Source organism: Oncorhynchus nerka, linkage group LG14 (genome assembly GCF_034236695.1).
Source record: "Oncorhynchus nerka isolate Pitt River linkage group LG14, Oner_Uvic_2.0, whole genome shotgun sequence".
In the NCBI taxonomy this organism is placed as follows: domain Eukaryota; kingdom Metazoa; phylum Chordata; class Actinopteri; order Salmoniformes; family Salmonidae; genus Oncorhynchus; species Oncorhynchus nerka.
In genome coordinates, this window is record NC_088409.1 from 73,547,875 (window position 1) to 73,567,945 (window position 20,071).

At 44.3% G+C, this 20,071-nt stretch overlaps 1 protein-coding gene across 1 annotated transcript in view; it reads right to left on the reverse strand.

The window, feature by feature from the left end:
- Window positions 1-14,514, reverse strand: part of LOC115141855 (protein turtle homolog B-like) — a 79,171-nt gene extending 64,657 nt beyond the window's left edge. Inside the window, 1 exon segment of the mRNA XM_029681140.2 lies at window positions 14,269-14,514. Coding sequence (XP_029537000.2) covers window positions 14,269-14,332 — 64 coding nt within the window. The 5' untranslated portion in view covers window positions 14,333-14,514.
- Window positions 14,515-20,071: the final 5,557 nt, after the last annotated feature.

Below are 20,071 nucleotides of genomic sequence, written 5' to 3' on the forward strand. Positions count from 1 at the left end.
TTTGTTAACTTGGCTTTCAAAGATTTTAGAAAATCAGGGCAGGATGGATATAGCTCTATAACAGTTTGGGTCTAGAGTGTCTCCTCGTTTGAAGAGGGGGATGACCACGGCAGATTTCCAATCTTTGGTGATCTCAGACTATACGAAAGAGAGGTTGAACAGGCTAGTAATAGGGGTTGCAATAATTAAGGCGGATCATTTTAGAAAAAGAGGGTCCAAATTGGACTTAGCTTAATAGGCCCATCGGACAAATTCTTTGGCCACTGTACCTATTTTTCCAATTGGCTTGGACCCTTTCACCACACGGAGCCCTGCTGATTCACGACGACTGGTCTGCTGACGTTACAGCACGAGGGGGCTACAACTGACTTCTTCCGTCGCGACGTCCCTCCAAGGCCCTTCTGCTAGCTTGCTAGCCCCGGCCCACTAGCTGCCTGAATCGCCGTGTCTCCGGCCCGCCTGAGCCACTCACTGGACCCCTATGATCACTCGGCTACGCATGCCTTGTCCATTGAGGTTTTGGTTAGTAATTATTGCCTAATTTCACTGTAGAGCCTCTAGCCCTGCTCAACACGCCTTAGTTAACCCTTTAGTTCCACATCCCACACATGCGGTGACCTCACCTGGTTTAAATTATGTTTCTTGAGACAATATCTCTCTCATCGTTACTCAATGCATAGGTTTACCTCAACTGTATTCACATCCTACCATACCTTTGTCTGTACATTAGGCCTTGAATCTATTCTTCCACGCCCAGAAATCTGCTCCTTTTACTCTCTGTTCCGAACGTACTAGACGACCAGTTCTTATAGCCTTTAGCCGTAACCTTATCCTACTCATCCTCTGTTCCTCTGGTGATGTAGAGGTTAATCCAGGCCCTGCAGTGCCTAGCTCCACTCCCACTCCCCAGGCGCTCTCATTTGTTGACTTCTGTAACCGTAAAAGTCTTGGTTTCATGAATGTTAACATTAGAAGCCTCCTCCCTAAGTTTGTTTCATTCTCTGCCTTAGCACACTCTGCCAACCCGGATGTCCTATCCATGTCTGAATCCTGGCTTAGGAAGACCACCAAAAACCCTGACATTTCCATCCCTAACTGTAACATTTTCCGACAAGATAGAACTGGCAAAGGGGGCGGAGTTGCAATCTACTGCAGAGAGAGCCTGCAGTGTTCTGTCTTACTATCCAGGTCTCTACAGTAGTTTACCACTCCGCCCCTTTGGCAGTTCTATCTTGTCGGAAAATGTTGTAGTTGGGGATGGACATTTCAGAATTTTTGGTGGCCTTCCTAAGCCAGGATTCAGACACAGATAGGACATCAGGGTTGGCGGAGTGTGCTAAAGCAGTGAATAAAACAAACTTAGGGAGGAAGCTTCTGATGTTAACATGCATGAAACCAAGGCTTTTACGGTTACAGAAGTCAACAAATGAGAGAGCCTGGGGAATAGGAGTGGTGCTGGGGGCTGCATGGCCTGGGTTAACCTCTACATGACCAGAGGAACAGAGGAGGAGTAGGATAAGGGTACGGCTAAAGGCTATAAGAACTGGTCGTCTAGTGCATTCGGAACAGGAGCAGATTTCTGGGTGTGGAAGAATAGATTCAAGGCATAATGTACAGACAAGGGAATGGTAGGATGTGAGTACAGTGGAGGTAAATCTATGCATTGAGTGATGATGAGAGGTTTTTGTCTCTCGAGGCACCATTTAAGCCAGGTGAGGTCGCCGCATGTGTGGGGGGTGGGCTCTACAGTGAAATAAGACAATAATAAATTACCAAAACAGCAATAGACAAGGCATATTGACATTAGGGAGAGGCATGTGTAGCCGAGTGATCATAGGGTCTAATGAGCAGCAGTAGGTGAGTCAGGGAGTCGTTCGGTAGTCGCTACTATGCTAGGCGAGCTGTAGACACGCCGATTCAGACAACTAGCGGGCCGGGGTTAGCAGATGGGCCTTCGGCGACGTCGCAATGGAAAAACCTGTTGAAACCACCTCGGACAATTACGTCGGCAGACCAGTCGTGATGGATTGGCAGGGCTCCGTGTTGGCAATAAAGGGTCCAGGCCAATTGGCAAAAGAGTTATTGTAGCCCAATAATTAGCTGGTAGACCTCTTCGGCTAGCCCAAAGATGGGCCTAGCTCGAGGCTAGCTCAAGGCTATCTGGTGCTTGCTTCGGGACAAAGGCGTTGGCCAACAGTAGCCACTCGAATGCAGCTAGCTAGCTGCGATGATCCAGTATAATGGACCAGGGCTTGTGGCAGGAATCTGGTGATGAGGTAGAGAAAAAGCAGTCCGATATGCTCTGGGTTGTTATCGCGTTGTGCAGACTGGCAGGTATTGACCGAGCTGAAGCTGGTTGATGTCCGAGTTAACGGTGAAGACCGCTAGCAGTGGCTAACTGACTACTTGCTAGTAGCTAGTAGCTGGCTAGCTTCTGATGGGGGTTCCGATTCTAAAGTATAAAAATAGCAGATCCGTACCACATTGGGTGAGGCTGGTTGCAGGAAAGTATATTCAGTTCGTAGATGGAAAGTGAGATTAAAATATACACTAAATATATACGGGGGAAAAACAAGGAAAACTAATATGTACACAGGACAAGACGGGACAAGACAAATACACGTCCGACTGCTACGCCATCTTGGAAAACATATAATTCAGCAACTACCTCATCTGTACAAGTATCCTAACTCCTAACTACAAATAACAGTAGTGCTGAACCTGCTCATAATGAATTCCCGAAGGGACGACTTTATCCAGTACACTATGCTGCTGTCTGCATTTGCAGGTAAATTAGCTAAATAAGAGGCAGTCCATGTCCCAGAGCACAATGCAGGAGAATAATTCCAGATTATTTGGCACCAGTTAAATAGGCATGTTCACTACCAATACTAAAGCCAGTTACTCACTGCAAGCAGCCTACTTCTTTTCCAGCTCACTTAATCAATCAAATGAATCTGTTCCGAGTAAATCAGCATCTGTCCAGAGCAGAACATGAATGTTCACAGTAGAACATTGGGGACAGTTAGGAGTTAAATCCGCTGGAGATTTCAACCAGCCTATTCGAGCCGCAGCAACGATAATGGCAATTGCATGAAAAGTACCCTTTACTGTACTTGCAATAATGATCACAGATTTGCGTGTGTGGACTCTCCAGGCACTTTGGGCTGTAATTATGCAGCTAGAACAATAGCTGTGAAATATTTTGACATTATCGAAGTCCAATGTGATAAGAGATCATATAAAATCGGAATAAATATAAATAATAAATGTACTACATTTGGAGACGTGGGGTTTTCATGTCACCCCAGGATGCCTAAATCATCTTCCTGACACTGACTCAATCTGTGACAAATCTACCATCAAAACATTACAAGGGAGTGGATGGGGAACAGAAGTGCTTTGGATCCTGGCAGTGCTACAGCACTACAACCCACTATCACAAATTATCCTGAAATAGACACCAATTACTTGGGAAATTCATGACACACAAAAAGTAAAACATTTTGTGTCCACCACATTATACAGTATACAGTGCATTTTAATCACAGATAAAGGCAGTATGTTACTTAAGACAGAAACGATAGGAGGGAGGTTTGTTTGGGGAGGATGGGTGGGCGCATAACGTGAATGTCTAGCAACCCAAACGGTGCGTTTTCAAATCACATGATGGACAACATTTTATCCACTTTGTAACTACTTACATTTTTTTTCCTACTTAGATAGCATGTTAGCTAACCCTTTAACTACTTAGATAGCATGTTAGCTAACCCTTTAACTACTTAGATAGCATGTTAGCTAACCCTTTAACTACTTAGCTAGCATGTTACCTAACACTAACCTTAACCCCTAACGCTAACCTTAACCACTAATCCTAACCTTAACCCCTAGCCTAGCTAACGTTAGCCACCTAGCTAAAGTTAGCCACAATAAATTGGAATTATGAAGAAAATTGTGTACTGGATTATAAAGAAGAAAATTGTGTGGTGGACACAATTTTAAAAAACTTTTTCATGTGCCTGTCACAAATGTCTAATTCGCAATAATCTGTGATATGAAATCAGGTATTGAGCAAAGGTGAATATGACACTACAAGCACTTCAGTACCAGCACACACATGGTTATGGTGTATGTGATGCAAGGATATGAGCACAGATTAAACTGGACAGAACACACAATGTCCTGGATGTAATGGAATATAGACTAGAGTAGAGAATGAATCTCAAGGACGTGCAGCGACTGGGCTGGATGGGCCACTGGCAGGGTGGTAATTGAATGCCAGCCTGCATGTGCTGAAGGTCACATCAGAGAACAGTGTGTGTGTGTGTGTGTGTGTGTGTGTGTGTGTGTGTGTGTGTGTGTGTGGCAATGCAATGAGTGTAGTCAGGACACATGGATAGGAGTGCCTAGGCTGCACACAGAGAAACAGCATGGATAGCTAACATGGACACTGACATACAGGGACACATACATTAATGACAGATGACCACCTCCTACACAGGCAGTGTGAGACAATGATATGAGTGAACCAACATCATAGACTGACCAGAAGCTGTGTGACTCACTCTCAGTAACATCACTGGAAAATGAATGAACCTTTAACCACTCTTCACAGAGAGGGAGACCTGAACAAAGATGAACAATAAGCACATATAGGTAACTGACCAAATAAAGGAAGCACCTACATAAAGTGTTTTAATAGGGTGTTGGGCAACACGAGCCAGAAAAGCTTCAACAATGAGCTGACACCTTGGCATAGATTCTACAAGTGTCTGGAACTCTATTGGAGGGATGCGACGCCATTCTTCCACAAGAAATGCCATTATTTCGTGTTTTGATGACGGTGTTGGAAAACACTGTCAGGCACCACTCCAGAATCTCCCATAAGTGTTTAATTGGGTTGAGATCTGGTGACGTAGATGACCATGGCATATGGTTCACATTGTTTACATGCTCATCAAACCATTCAGTTACCACTCGTGCCCCGTGGATGTCATCCATAGCCATGTCATCCATAGCTATGGTTGCCAAAATAATGGTCTGCCCACCATTTTTATACATGACCCTAAGAATTATGAGATGTTAATTGCTTAATTATCTCAGGAACCACACCTGTGTGGAAGCACCCACTTTAAATATACTTTGTATCCCTCATTTACTCAAGTGTTTCCATTATTTTGGCAGTCACCTATATGTCAAGTAGGTTACTTATCAACCTCCCCAAAATCTCTCACTGAGTACTGATAATATCTATACGTAAAAGTGATGACAACAGAGGGGAAAAAAAGCTTTCTTATTATCAGGAATACGGCTGCAAAATTCAAGGAACATTCAATAGGTTCCCTGGTTTTACCGAAATCCCGGTTGTAGGATTCCCCAGAATCAGGAGGGAATAAGTAGGAATTCCAGAATTCTTCAACCTGGATTTCTGGAAAACAAGGGAATTTATAGAAAATTCTGGGAATTTTGCAACCCTAAGCTGGAATCCGCCCTAAACTGGAATCCGCCCTAAGCTGGAATCCGCCCTAAGCTGGAATCAGCCCTGTTACGCACGCCTCTATGAAGAGGGAACGCAACACCCTGCTACAACTAAACTCTCTGTAGCGAAAAAGGTATGGACTGTAGGTGCGAGTAAGAATGACAACAGGCAGAATGTGGTACCGTTTACAAGGACTTTATTCCTTTACACGGTAATATGGGGAAAAGGGGCTGGACGGAACCAAAGCAAAGAAAGTAAATCTCAAAGCCCCCTCTCCTATCTTACCTGCCTACCCACTACTTACCTAATTTAGCACCACCTGGTGCCCTAACCAAAATACAGGGGGTGGTCCGCCCAGGTCTTACCTAGTGTCCCTAGACAGCGAATATGCTACGGGTATATGTATGCCCGCGGGCCTCTTGCCTAAGCACTCCCTAGGTGCCTTCCCCTTCCCCCCGGGGAACAAATGAAACAGAATATTAAACAATTTCACAAACAAACTAAGAAACAAAGTAAGCTCTATAATAAGCTCTATCTGAGCAACAAACTCACAAAACATACCAACTCTCAGCAATGAACTCCCAGCAAAATCAACCTCTATCAAAATATCTCTGCAATGACCTCCCAGAAAATCTCTCTACAAAAAGATCTCCCTCCTGAACAGAACACTGGCTTTTATATAGCGTCAGAAGGAATGGGTAATTGGAGACAGCTGAGTCTTGACGAGGGGGCGGGGTCAGCTCTCCAATTAGCCATGGAGTCGACCAATCAGCTGCTTGAGGGATTTCAGGAAGCCATTTCCTGAAATAAACACATGAAAATACACAAACTACAACACATAAACTGGGGAACGTAACAAGCCCTAAACTGGAATCAGCCCTAAACTGGAATCAGCCCTAAACTGGAATCAGCCCTAAACTGGAATCAGGCCTAAACTGGAATCAGGCCTAAGCTGGAATCAGCCCTAAACTGGAATCAGCCCTAAACTGGAATCAGGCCTAAACTGGAATCAGCCCTAAGCTGGAATCAGCCCTAAAATGGAATCAGCCCAAAGCTGGAATAAGCCCTAAACTGGAATCAGCCCTAAACTGGAATCAGCCCTAAACTGGAATCAGCCCTAAACTGGAATCATCGCAGCCTCTCTCTCTCTACATTATGATTTAAAAAATACCCTTCATATGACAGGGAACACATTATGCAGATTAGAAATCCTATACTTTACCTTCTACTCGATACCAGCTAGTGGGCCCTTCCTTCTATGCACAACATATGCTATTGAGCACAGCACACTCCCCTACATGAAAAGCAGCCTCATGAACACTACATCCTACACAGGGTGCCCACTACTACACAACACAGACAAGAGGCCATGTCACCGCAGGCGAGCTGCCTACTATCTCTGAAACACCAGTGGCATTCATCTGACAGACAGAGATCTGGGTGTCATATACCTTTTAAAACACATCTTTAGCCTGACAGCCCAGTGGTGTGAGCCAGCCCAGGCTGGTCAGTCTCTCTCCCCTCCACTCTCTGGCCCTCTGTAGCTGCATGTCCCCCTCAGACAAGCACAGACCAATTAAGGAAGGGCCCCAGCCCTCACTCAACAATGAGCTGACACCTGCTTTTGCCTGGGCACTGGGCACAGAGAGGGGGTGTGAAACGGGCCAGGCGTGCCAGAGGCCCAAAGGCCAGCTCAACACTGTGAAGCACTGCCAGAGGCCCAAAGACCAGCTCAACACTGTGAAGCACTGCCAGAGGCCCAAAGACCAGCTCAACACTGTGAAGAACTGCCAGAGGCCCAAAGGCCAGCTCAACACTGTGAAGCACTGCCAGAGGCCCAAAGACCAGCTCAACACTGTGAAGAACTGCCAGAGGCCCAAAGGCCAGCTCAACACTGTGAAGCACTGCCAGAGGCCCAAAGGCCAGCTCAACACTGTGAAGAACTGCCAGAGGCCCAAAGGCCAGCTCAACACTGTGAAGCACTGCCAGAGGCCCAAAGGCCAGCTCAACACTGTGAAGCACTGCCAGAGGCCCAAAGGCCAGCTCAACACTGTGAAGCACTGCCAGAGGCCCAAAGGCCAGCTCAACACTGTGAAGAACTGCCAGAGGCCCAAAGGCCAGCTCAACACTGTGAAGCACTGCCAGAGGCCCAAAGGCCAGCTCAACACTGTGAAGCACTGCCAGAGGCCTAAAGACCAGCTCAACACTGTGAAGCACTGCCAGAGGCCCAAAGACCAGCTCAACACTGTGAAGCACTGCCAGAGGTGCCCCTTACAGGAAATCAGGATATACGGATGGTGGTTGTAAGTCACTGACATTTCCCCCATGCTAACACGGATCGAGTCACATAGACTCAACTTCCTTCCTTTTTTAAACAAGTAGTAGATTCTTCAGTCATAATAACCTTGATGATTTACATCAAGAAGCATGCTTATTAGCACTTTCATATGGCTTGTCTAATTGCAGTTGGTTATGGAAAATTATGTTTATTCAACATCGATAAATCAAAGAAATTGCACTGCCCTCAAGAAGAAGTGTGAGTGATGGAATCTGCTCAATAAATGTCTCTTTAATTTCTCTCTCTGTGTCTACCCTCTCTCTCTGTCTCTACCCTCTCTCTGTCTCTACCCTCTGTCTCTGTCTCTACCCTCTCTCTGTACCCTCTCTCTCTGTGTCTCTATCCTCTCTCTCTGTGTCTCTACCCTCTCTCTCTGTGTCTCTACCCTCTCTCTCTGTGTCTCTACCCCCTCTCTCTGTCTCTACCCTCTCTCTCTGTCTCTACCCTCTCTCTCTGTCTCTACCCTCTCTGTCTCTACCCTCTCTGTCTCTACCCTCTCTCTCTCTACCCTCTCTCTCTCTACCCTCTCTCTCTCTCTACCCTCTCTGTCTCTACCCTCTCTGTCTCTGCCCTCTCTGTCTCTACCCTCTCTGTCTCTACCCTCTCTGTCTCTACCCTCTCTCTGTCTCTATCCTCTCTCTCTCTCTACCCTCTCTCTGTCTCTACCCTCTCTCTCTCTGTCTCTACCCTCTCTCTCTCTGTCTCTACCCTCTCTCTCTGTCTCTACCCTCTCTGTCTCTACCCTCTCTGTCTCTACCCTCTCTCTGTCTCTACCCTCTCTCTGTCTCTACCCTCTCTCTCTCTCTACCCTCTCTCTCTGTGTCTCTAACCTCGGTCTCTGTCTCTACCCTCTCTCTCTCTCTACCCTCTCTCTCTCTCTACCCTCTCTCTCTCTCTACCCTCTCTCTCTGTGTCTCTAACCTCTGTCTCTGTCTCTAACCTCTCTCTCTGTCTCTAACCTCTCTCTCTGTCTCTAACCTCTCTCTCTGTCTCTAACCCCTCTCTCTGTCTCTACCCTCTCTCTCTACCCTGTCTCTCTAACCTCTCTCTATGTCTCTACCCTCTCTCTCTCTGTCTCTACCCTCTCTATGTGTCTCTACCCTCTCTCTCTGTGTGTCTCTACCCTCTCTCTCTCTCTCTCTGTGTGTCTCTACCCTCTCTCTCTCTCTCTGTGTCTCTACCCTCTCTCTCTCTCTCTCTCTACCCTCTCTCTCTCTCTCTCTACCCTCTCTCTCTCTCTCTCTCTGTATCTACCCTCTCTCTCTACCCTCTCTCTCTCTGTCTCTCTCTGTCTCTACCCTCTCTCTCTCTCTCTCTGCCCCCTCTCTCTCTCTCTCTCTCTCTACCCCCTCTCTCTCTCTCTCTGTCTCTACCCTCTCTCTCTGTCTCTACCCTCTCTCTCTCTGTCTCTACCCTCTCTCTGTCTCTACCCTCTCTCTCTGTCTCTACCCTCTCTCTCTGTGTCTCTACCCTCTCTCTCTGTGTCTCTACCCTCTCTCTCTGTGTCTCTACCCTCTCTCTCTCTCTCTGTCTCTACCCTCTCTCTCTGTGTCTCTACCCTCTCTCTCTCTGTCTCTACCCTCTATCTCTCTCTGTCTCTACCCTCTCTCTCTGTCTCTACCCTCTCTCTCTCTCTCTCTACCCTCTCTCTCTCTACCCTCTCTCTCTCTCTACCCTCTCTCTCTCTCTCTCTGTGTCTCTACCCTCTCTCTCTCTCTACCCTCTCTCTCTCTACCCTCTCTCTCTACCCTCTCTCTCTCTCTACCCTCTCTCTCTACCCTCTCTGTCTCTACCCTCTCTGTCTCTACCCTCTCTGTCTCTACCCTCTCTCTCTCTACCCTCTCTCTGTCTCTACCCTCTCTCTACCCTCTCTCTGTCTCTACCCTCTCTCTCTCTCTACCCTCTCTGTCTCTACCCTCTCTGTCTCTACCCTCTCTCTGTCTCTACCCTCTCTCTCTCTACCCTCTCTCTCTCTACCCTCTCTCTGTCTCTACCCTCTCTCTCTCTCTACCCTCTCTCTGTCTCTACCCTCTCTCTCTGTCTCTACCCTCTCTGTCTCTACCCTCTCTGTCTCTACCCTCTCTGTCTCTACCCTCTCTCTGTCTCTACCCTCTCTCTGTCTCTACCCTCTCTCTCTCTCTACCCTCTCTCTCTCTGTCTCTAACCTCTGTCTCTGTCTCTACCCTCTCTCTCTCTCTAAACTCTCTCTCTCTACCCTCTCTCTCTCTCTCTACCCTCTCTCTCTCTACCCTCTCTCTCTCTCTACCCTCTCTCTCTGTGTCTCTAACCTCTGTCTCTGTCTCTAACCTCTCTCTCTGTCTCTAACCTCTCTCTCTAACCTCTCTCTCTGTCTCTAACCTCTCTCTCTGTCTCTAACCCCTCTCTCTGTCTCTACCCTCTCTCTCTACCCTCTCTCTCTAACCTCTCTCTATGTCTCTACCCTCTCTCTCTCTGTCTCTACCCTCTCTCTCTCTCTGTCTTTACCCTCTCTCTCTGTCTCTACCCTCTCTCTCTGTCTCTACCCTCTCTCTCTGTCTCTACCCTCTCTCTCTGTCTCTGCCTTCTCTCTCTGTCTCTGCCCTCTCTCTCTGTCTCTACCCTCTCTCTTTACCCTCTCTTTCTCTCTCTGTACCCTCTCACTCTGCCACACTCAGTCTCACTCACTATGTCAATAACACTACATTACATCTCTTAAATTCTGCTGAGATTAATAATATGACTGTTATTTTTCCCTATTTAAATCTTTGGAACCTCCCTGTTCAATGATGGAATCATTTTTCCTCTTGACTGCCTGAGCGGTGCATGCGGTTTTACTGCCCCTGGATTCTCGTGAGACTCATGAGACCCTTCCCTTTTTCCACATTTTGTTACATTACAGCCTTATTACATGTATTTTTCCCCTTGTCAATCTGCATAATACCCCATAACGACAAAGCGAAAACAGGTTGTTAGATTGATGAGGAAAAAAACAATTTCATCCATTTTAGAATAAGGCTGTAATGTAACAAAATGTGGAAAAAGTCAAGGGGTCTGAATACTTTTTGAAGGCTCTGTATATTTCAAATATATATGGGGGATTGGAAATGATGCAGACAATTACATTGATAGAAGCCACAATCTATTTCCAATATTAAAGCTGATCCACCCCCAAAAAATAAAATTAAGAAAAGAGGACTGGGGGCTTCAATCAGGCCTGTTCCTCATACTGGCTTTCCCAGAATGCTCCAGGCTTTGTTTGCAGGGAGATTCCACTGGGAGCGAACTGGCCGAGGCGAGAGGAGTGGTTGCAGCAGAAAGAGCTGGCACTTGTCCAGTGCTGTGCTGGCAGAAGTCTGCCTTCCACAGCTTGAGCACAGGGCTTTCTCTAGGCTGGGTTTACAAGCTTTCCTCCCATGATTGGGAGAGTAAATAGAGCATATGCCTGACAGTGAATGAGTGAGGGTATAGGTTGTGTGTCCGAGTGAATGTGGTCTCCCGAGTGGTGCAGCGGTCTAAGGCACTGCTTCTCAGTGCAAGAGGCGTCACTACAGACACCCTGGTTTGAATCCAGGCTGTATCACAACCGGCCGTGATTGGGAGTCCCATAGGGTGTTTCACATTTGACCCAACATCGCCCTGGCTTTGGCCGGTGTAGGCTGTCATTGTACATTAGAATTTGTTCTTAACTGACTTGCCTAGTTAAATAAATAGAAAGAAAATGCATGTGAGTGAGGTATCTGTAGGAGTGCTATAGACGAGGGAATGACATCAGAGAACGGTAGAACGGTTGAATGAGTGAGAGAGAAGAGACTAGATGTGGGACTGACTGTATCCTTCTCTCAGGCAGGGGAAAGCAGTAATGGTACAGTAGGATGAAACACATAGTGCCAGAGACGGAATGGAGTAATTTCCTTTTAAACTTGAGTCAATTCAGGAGATAAATTCAAATGTAATTAATGCCCATAGTTTGTTACAAGGATCATTTTTTCTGAATTAATTTTCTGAATTGATTGGAAATGGAAATGGATTGACCCCAACCTTGCTAGGGGCACTACCCTCTACCCTGACATCTTACTTCATCAACCAACATGCCTAACACAGAGATAGCAAAAGCAACAGGCAAAGGATGCAGACATCCTTAGAAAGTATACCAATTGTATTAATATTTCTCCACAAAAGCTGTTTAAACTAATATTTACATAGGTGGTTTTCAGATTTGTACAATCACATTTCAGCGGTTGACATTTCTCTAAAACAGTTTTTATGCAATAATAAATCCTAACCCAAACCATTGAGGCCTAAACCAACAGAGTAACGACAACATGCATGGCGGGATTCAAAAGTAAAACCAACATTGTATAGCCACTGGTAATACCTATTTCAGGGATGGAACAGACAACCCTGAATGTGACCACTACATGAGAGACCAGGGCAGGTATTTCATTATCAAAGAAACAGAGAGAAAGGAAATAATAATGTATGTTTTGACTAAACTAAAATCTAATTATGTTTCATATATAAAAAACTCTTTATATTGTGTCGAACCCCTGGCCCTCACAAATCATACAAATGAACAATTCTAATCCTCAGTTGTCAAATGAGACAGAAAGCAGAGTAATTTTAGACAGAGGATGAGGGGTCATTGAGCTCAGTCATCATCACGTGACAGCTGGAGAAATCACTCCCCCATCTGGACACTATTGGAAGAGCAAGGTTAAATCAGTCCATGGGTCAACAGTGTTTTCATTCAAATGTGAACAAACTTGCATAATTGATATTGTAAATGTTAAACATTCCTTGCTCCGCTCCAGACCATTTGGTAAACACCTCTGATGGCCACTGCACCCTTCACAACGCCCCTATCCACATCGACTGGACAGCAGTGGAGAAGGTGAAAAGCTTCAAGTTCCTCGGCGTACACATCACCAATGATCTGAAATGGTCCACCCACACAGACAGTGTGGTGAAGGAGGCTGAAGAAATTTGGCTTGGCCCCTAAGACCCTCACAAACTTTTACAGATGCACAATTGAGAGCATCCAGTTGGGCTGGATCACCCACCGCCTGGTACGGCAACTGCACCGCCCGCCACCACAGGGCTCTCCAGAGGGTAGTGTGGTCTTCCCAACACATCTCCGGGGCACACTGCATGCCCTCCATAACACCTACAGCACCCGAAGTCACAGGAAGGCCAAAAAGATCATCAAGGACATCAACCACCCGAGCCACAGTCTGTTCACCCCGCTACCATCCAGAAGGCGAGGTCAGTACAGGTGCATCAAAGCTGGGACCGAGAGACTGAAAAACAGCTTCTATCTCAAGGCCATCACACTGTTAAATAGCCATCACTTGCCGGCTACCACCCGGTTACTCAACCCTGCACCTTAGAGGCTGCTGCCCTATATACATAGACATGGAATCACTGGTCACTTTAATAATGGAACACTGGTCAATTTAGTAAAGTTTACATACTGCTTTACTCATTTCATATGTATATACTGTATTCTATTCTACTGTATTTTAGTCAAAGCCACTCCGACATTGCTCATCTTAATATTTATATATTTTTTAACTCCATTCTTTTACTGTAGATTTGTGTGTATTGTTGTGAATTGTTAGATATTACTGCACTGTTGGAGCTAGGAACACAAGCATTTCACTACACCCGCAATAACATATGCTAAATATGTGTATGTGACCAATACAATTTGATTAGATTTGATTTGAATTGTCAGTTACTGACACATCACACACAGCAGTTACATACCCCCTGAAATTGAATTTAAACAGACAATATTCATAACATTAAATGAATACATTCATGCACATACAAATTCCAATGTTATGTGACAATATTTCTGCATTTCGTGACGAGTTACTTTCCCATATAGGAAACTAGTGTAGCGTCACACCCCTTTGGGGGAAATGATCACATTTGAGACTGCTGACACCTCTACTGATCATGACAGATTTTTTTCTAAAGCAAATAACAGAACAAAATGTATTTTGGGCCTTTTATCTGACACATCTGAAACACATGCTCCTGGCTGTATAGGCTACTATCACCGACCATAGCACGATGTACTTACAGTACAGACAGTAATATGCTCGTAGTATTTCTCTGCTCAAATAATGGAGCAATTATTTTATACAGAATTATGCAATATTATGTCTCACATCTTTCCTTTCAAATGTGAGATTTTACTCTTAAGGCTGTATTACATAATTACATAATTACATGATAAGGAGTAGGCTAATATTTAACTAAATTATTTAGAAAAAAACAATTAACCAAGACACAACTTTCACGTGACTAGAGGAAATGCAGCCATTTAAATCAATGAAATACAGCTATTGCGTTAATCTACCAATATAGAATGAGCATGCTATGCAAAGGCCAGCGGCAAACCCACATGCAGTCGCTCAAAATCATATATTATGGGCCGCACAAAATATATTGCACTTCAACTCACCTTGAGCGGCCGTTCCTCTGGTGCTGAAAACACTTGCTATCAAAGTGGCCACATACCAAATCATAGTACTATTGCCGACCAGCTATTACCACGCAAAGTGCCCCGTTCAACGAATCTTTCATATTCGACATTGCACAGCGCGCGCTCTTATCGATGCCTTTTTATTCATATTCTATGCACTTTCCTCTCGGCGATTCCCTTCATCCCTTCCCTCCCCCGTCCTTCCGTCCGCATCCTCTCCCGAAGAGACAGAGCACCTGCACCGCCGCGACTGTAGTAGACGGAACTGTTTTACGAGCGCATAGTGAAACCAAGTGTGATATTTTACCCAAAAGCTCCGCCTTTTCTTTCTTTGGATTGGTTGCTGATAGAGGATTTGGGGCGTGTATTGGTTATTTTTCCGCCCCTTACTATGCGAATGACAGGAGAACAGACGCGTACCAATTCAAGGTGAGTTGAAGCGTGCCATAGTAGTAGAACCGCAGTATCATGCGCATTGACAGAGAGCCGAGTCCGCATCTTTAAACGCCTGCCTTGAAGTGTTCCTTAACAAGTGCCACCATCATTGTTAAATACTGACCAGTCTATTGAGAGCCTTTGAACATGCATTCATTATTCATGTCAATGTTGGCATATCTATTCATGCTGCGAGCTATGATGGTGATGCGCAAGAGCCATGATGTCTGTGCGGTGTCCGAGTCTCTCCTCTGTCTGTCGCTCATTCACAGCCTCGAGCGGTGGTCATGTCGCTGTCACCGGGTTAAAACGTTCATTTTCTGCTACTACAACCTCAGCTAATTGTGTTGGGTGTGGCGACAGATGCCAACATAGTTTTACCCCTGTTTATTCGAGGACGGCAGGGAGGTTGCCTTGTCAACTACTGCTCCCAATCCATCTGTAGCCTAGCTACAGCTGGCATAGCGTTGAAACCGTATCAGCACGCTCATTTTACATCTCCATTCAGTGGAAATGTGGAGAGATATGAAGATACACTTTTTCCAAACACTGCACATGACATAAACAAGTCAAAATGACAGAAATGTTTTTTTTTTTATATACATCAGAAAAATAATCTGAATCTAATGTACTTCTCCATCAATTCAAAAATGTGTTATTTTCCTCTCCATATATGGATAAAAGCAGTTGATATGGTTTTCTGTATCTTTAAGGTACTTACTCTGTCTTATTCCAGTGAATGATAGGCTTAATATTGCACATGTAGTTTCCTCAGCTAAATGATAGCAATTCAGAAAGTGTGGCTTTAAAGGTGTCAGCTCCTGCTTATCATGACACACAACACAATTGTTTCACGGACTACTCCCCAGAATTATGGACACATACAGTGCATTCAGAAAGTATTCAGATCCCTTGACTTTTTCCACACTTTGTCAGGTTACAGCCTTATCCTGCCATCCAGGACCTCTATACCAGGCGGTGTCAGAGGAAAACCCTAAAAATTGTTAGACTCCAGCCACCCTAGTCGTAGACTGTTCTCTCTGCTACCGCACGGCAAGCGGTACCGGAGCGCCATTTCTAGGTCCAAGAGGCTCCTAAACAACTTCTACCCCCATGCCTTAAGACTCCTGAATAGCTAATCAGATGGCTACCCAGAGTATTTGCATTGCCCCCCCCCCCCCCCACACACGTTCTGGAAGTCTTCTGCTACTCTCTGTTATTATCTATGCATAGTCACTTTAATAACTCTACCTACATGTCCATATTACCTCAATTACCTCGACACCGGTGCGCCCCACACTGACATTGACTTTATACCGGTGCCCCCTGTATATATTGTTATTTACTGCTGCTCTTTAAGTATTTGTTATTCTTATCTCTTACTTTATTTTAGGTATTTTCTTAAAACTGCATTGTTGGTTAAGGGCTTGTAAGTAAGCATTTCACTGTAAGGTCTACACCTGTTGTATTCGGCGCATGTGACAAATAACATTTGATTTGATTCTAAAATTGATTAAATAGTTTTTTCCCATCAATCGGCACACAATACACAATAATTACAAAGCAAAAACAGGTTTTTAGACATTTTTGCAAATGTATATATAAATAAAAAATGATAACTGCACTGTAAATACTCTACCTGAGAAATAAATAGCATTTAGGGACAAAATTGAGACTAATGTTGATTGGACTGTATCCTATACCACCAACCATAAGCCATTCAGGAGTTTAGAAAGACATTGCAAGGCAATGACAGTGACATTTTCCAGGCTTTGTAGAGAGAGTTGGGCTACAGTACGGTACACAACTCCAATTAGAAGTGATTCATGTGACGCCCTGTTGAGGCACATGCAATGCATTGGGTTGTGAAACTCAGAGCAATCAAAACAAGTTCACTGGGTACAGTTTGAGCTAACTGCTGTCTGGTTCACAGCATTCATTATCCCCGCTGGTCATTTTCTCATGGGCTCATCCTGTTGTCGTACCAGGGGAAACATTTAGCCACACAATAGACAACTGTGTATCCGGGACAATATGAAACATTGCCTGGAGGACCAGCAGTATTGTAATAGAGGTCTCTGCCCTGGAAGGGTGGTGAACTTGTGAATGTAAAATGCCAGTGCCAAACATATTTCTATGGTGCCAACACTCCACATACTTTCACGACTGGATGGATATCACGTTTGACTATGTTGGGAGCTTTGGGTAACACTTTTCTTTTTTAAATCATGGTCAGCGAAGCCATTTATTTTGTCACTCTTGAGTAGGAGAAAGTGCCTTTGTACAAGAGGAAACAGAGTTTTGGGCAGGAACAAAGTGATGACATCAAGGGATGACAGAGTGGAAATATCTATCCTCTGAATTCTTGTGTTCGTAAATGTTCTTAGAGATCGTCTGATGTCTGTGACAGAGAATTCTGACAAGTTAATACTCAGGGCTGGAAGATGTTGCTTGCTTTATGAGCCTCATTTGACAAGGTGACAGAAATATAATGTGGGTACATTGATAAAATGGCTAACACCTTTTCCATCGCAAAATTAAAACATGTAAGAAAGTATGTTTTTTATTTGTCAGTGATATGTCCATTGAAATGGTCCTGGATGACAAAGCCATTTGTAGGGTGAAGCTGCCCACATTGTCCCAATTACTGTCATGGGAGTGGTGCAGTAGTGCTCCCCCTTCTCTCTCTCTGACTGCTGCATGGCAAACTGAGTACAATACAAGGTCATTTAATATCTCTCTCTCTCTCTCTCTCTCTCTCTCTCTCATTCTCTCTCTCACTCGCTCATTCTCTCTCGCTCATTCTCTCTCGCTCATTCTCTCTCTCTCTCATTCTCTCTCTCTCTCTCTCTCTCTCTCTCTCTCATTCTCTCTCTCTCTCTCTCTCTCTCTCTCTCTCTCTCTCTCTCTCTCTCTCTCTCTCTCTCTCTCTCTCTCTCTCTCTCTCTCTCTCTCTCTCTCTCTCTCTCTCTCTCTCTCTCTCTCCCATGGCCTAAAGTTGCAGGAGTGCTGACCCTTTGGGACTGTAAAAATGGATAAGTACTGTACAGGGTCTGTTTCCACGACGACACCAACATGGCATGATGGTATTAGCCCAGCTTTATGAGGCAGTAGGAAACAGATAGACAGACAGGCAGACTGTTTGGTCGGTCGAGACAGCAGCAGTGTGATGATTTCTTTTAGATTAGGGTGACAGACTCCGGCAGTTGAAAGTTGATGTAATCCCCTCTTATGCAACCAAAATTGTACATCTCTTCTTTAGAGCATCATTACTGTAACAGCTTGTTGCCAATATTGTGAGTATTAGGAAAATCATGTTTTTATTATGAATAACTATAAGTTGTTACCATGGTATTACCATGTTAATACCTAGGCTAATGTGATGTTATTTTAAGTGCCATTATATGATGATATTTTCTGTTTGGCCAATAGTTATTCTCTAGTTATTTACTACACAGTATTAACAAAGCAGGCGTTAAGTATGTAGTTCTTAAATCCCAGTAAGTCTATGGAGACACATAGGCCTACGGTATGCCGATGGCTCCCATTGACAAATGGAAACGGATAAGCGTGCACATTTCTGTTAAGATCACACCATTTGTTGTCCTACAATCCCCCGACTTCTACATTGGTGTCAATAGAGGTTTATCAAAAGCCTAACATAGGCTAGTATGGTTAGAGTGGCATACATTTTAGACTGTAGGTTTGTCATGCTAGTGGCCATGCAGAGATGACATGTTCTGGCTTTCTACATCTAGACATCATCTGTCACAGTGAAAGTGCCAACCCACAATGGCACCAATGCATGCTAATCCTCACCCAGCCACACGTGATTCCTACAAGGGCAGCTTGAGTTGGGAATTAAACAGCCTTTCCCAAATGATTACAGTCACATTTCCCAAACATCTGTTGACCTGAGTGGTGACATGCATGGAGGGAGAGCTCTCCAGGGGTGGGGTTGTATAGGACCTACTCATGGGGCCAAGGGATTTTGCTCATTGTTTGAACAAATACTGTAGTAATCCAATCTATGCCAAAAAAATGGCAAAAAGATCTGAACTCATAATATCTGGGTGTTTTATCAAGCTTGAGGTAATCTCATTTACCAGCCTGGTTTTATAGACTAGACGTAACAATAGTAAATGTAAATTGGAGCGCTATAATTAGTATGATATGTTACATTTGGCATGGTTACATAAGACAGATGGTTACTTAAGGCTAAAACGAAAACATAGTGGTTGGTTGGGGTGGATGGATGGGCGTATAACGCAAAGTTAATGTTAGCAAGCCAGCTAATGTTCACCACTTCGCATTCGTAACATATAATACAAATTGTAATTGTAACATATCATACAAAATTGGTGATGGATATCCTCAAATTAATACATACCATAAGAAACGTAACATATCATACTAAATGGAGTGTTCTCAGATTTACGTACAGAATAATACGAAATGCTCTGAGACCAGGTTGCATTTACAGTAGCATGAAATAGTTTTGTGAATGGGTACTCTTCTCTTAGTAATCATGTTTTCTTGCCCTGGTATCCATCTGTTTGAACTTCAACCAGCCAACTCCTCTGACGTGTGTTCACTGCCATGCCATATAGTACCGAGTACTTGGCTAAAGCACAAACTTATCCGGCTACCAGACTTGAGTTTACTTTCTCCCTATAGGCATGTTTTGCCCTTTTTTGTCCTAAATCCAATCAAATCAAATCAAATTTTATTTGTCACATACACATGGTTAGCAGATGTTAATGCGAGTGTAGCGAAATGCTTGTGCTTCTAGTTCCGACAATGCAGTAATAACCAACGAGTAATCTAGCTAACAATTCCCAAAACTACTACCTTATACACATAAGTGTAAAGGGATAAAGAATATGTACATAAAGATATATGAATGAGTGATGGTACAGAGCGGCATAGGCAAGATGCAGTAGATGGTATCGAGTACAGTATATACATATGAGGTGAGTATGTAAACAAAGTGGCATAGTTTAAAGTGGCTAGTGATACATGTATTACATAAAGATGCAGTAGATGATATAGAGTACAGTATATACGTATACATATGAGATAAATAATGTAGGGTATGTAAACATTATATTAAGTAGCATTGTTTAAAGTGGCTAGTGATATATTTTACATCAATTCCCATCAATTCCCATTATTAAAGTGGCTGGAGTTGAGTCAGTGTGTTGGCAGCAGCCACTCAATGTTAGTGGTGGCTGTTTAACAGTCTGATGGCCTTGAGATAGAAGCTGTTTTTCAGTCTCTCGGTCCCAGCTTTTATGCACCTGTACTGACCTCGCCTTCTGGATGATAGCGAGGTGAACAGGCAGTG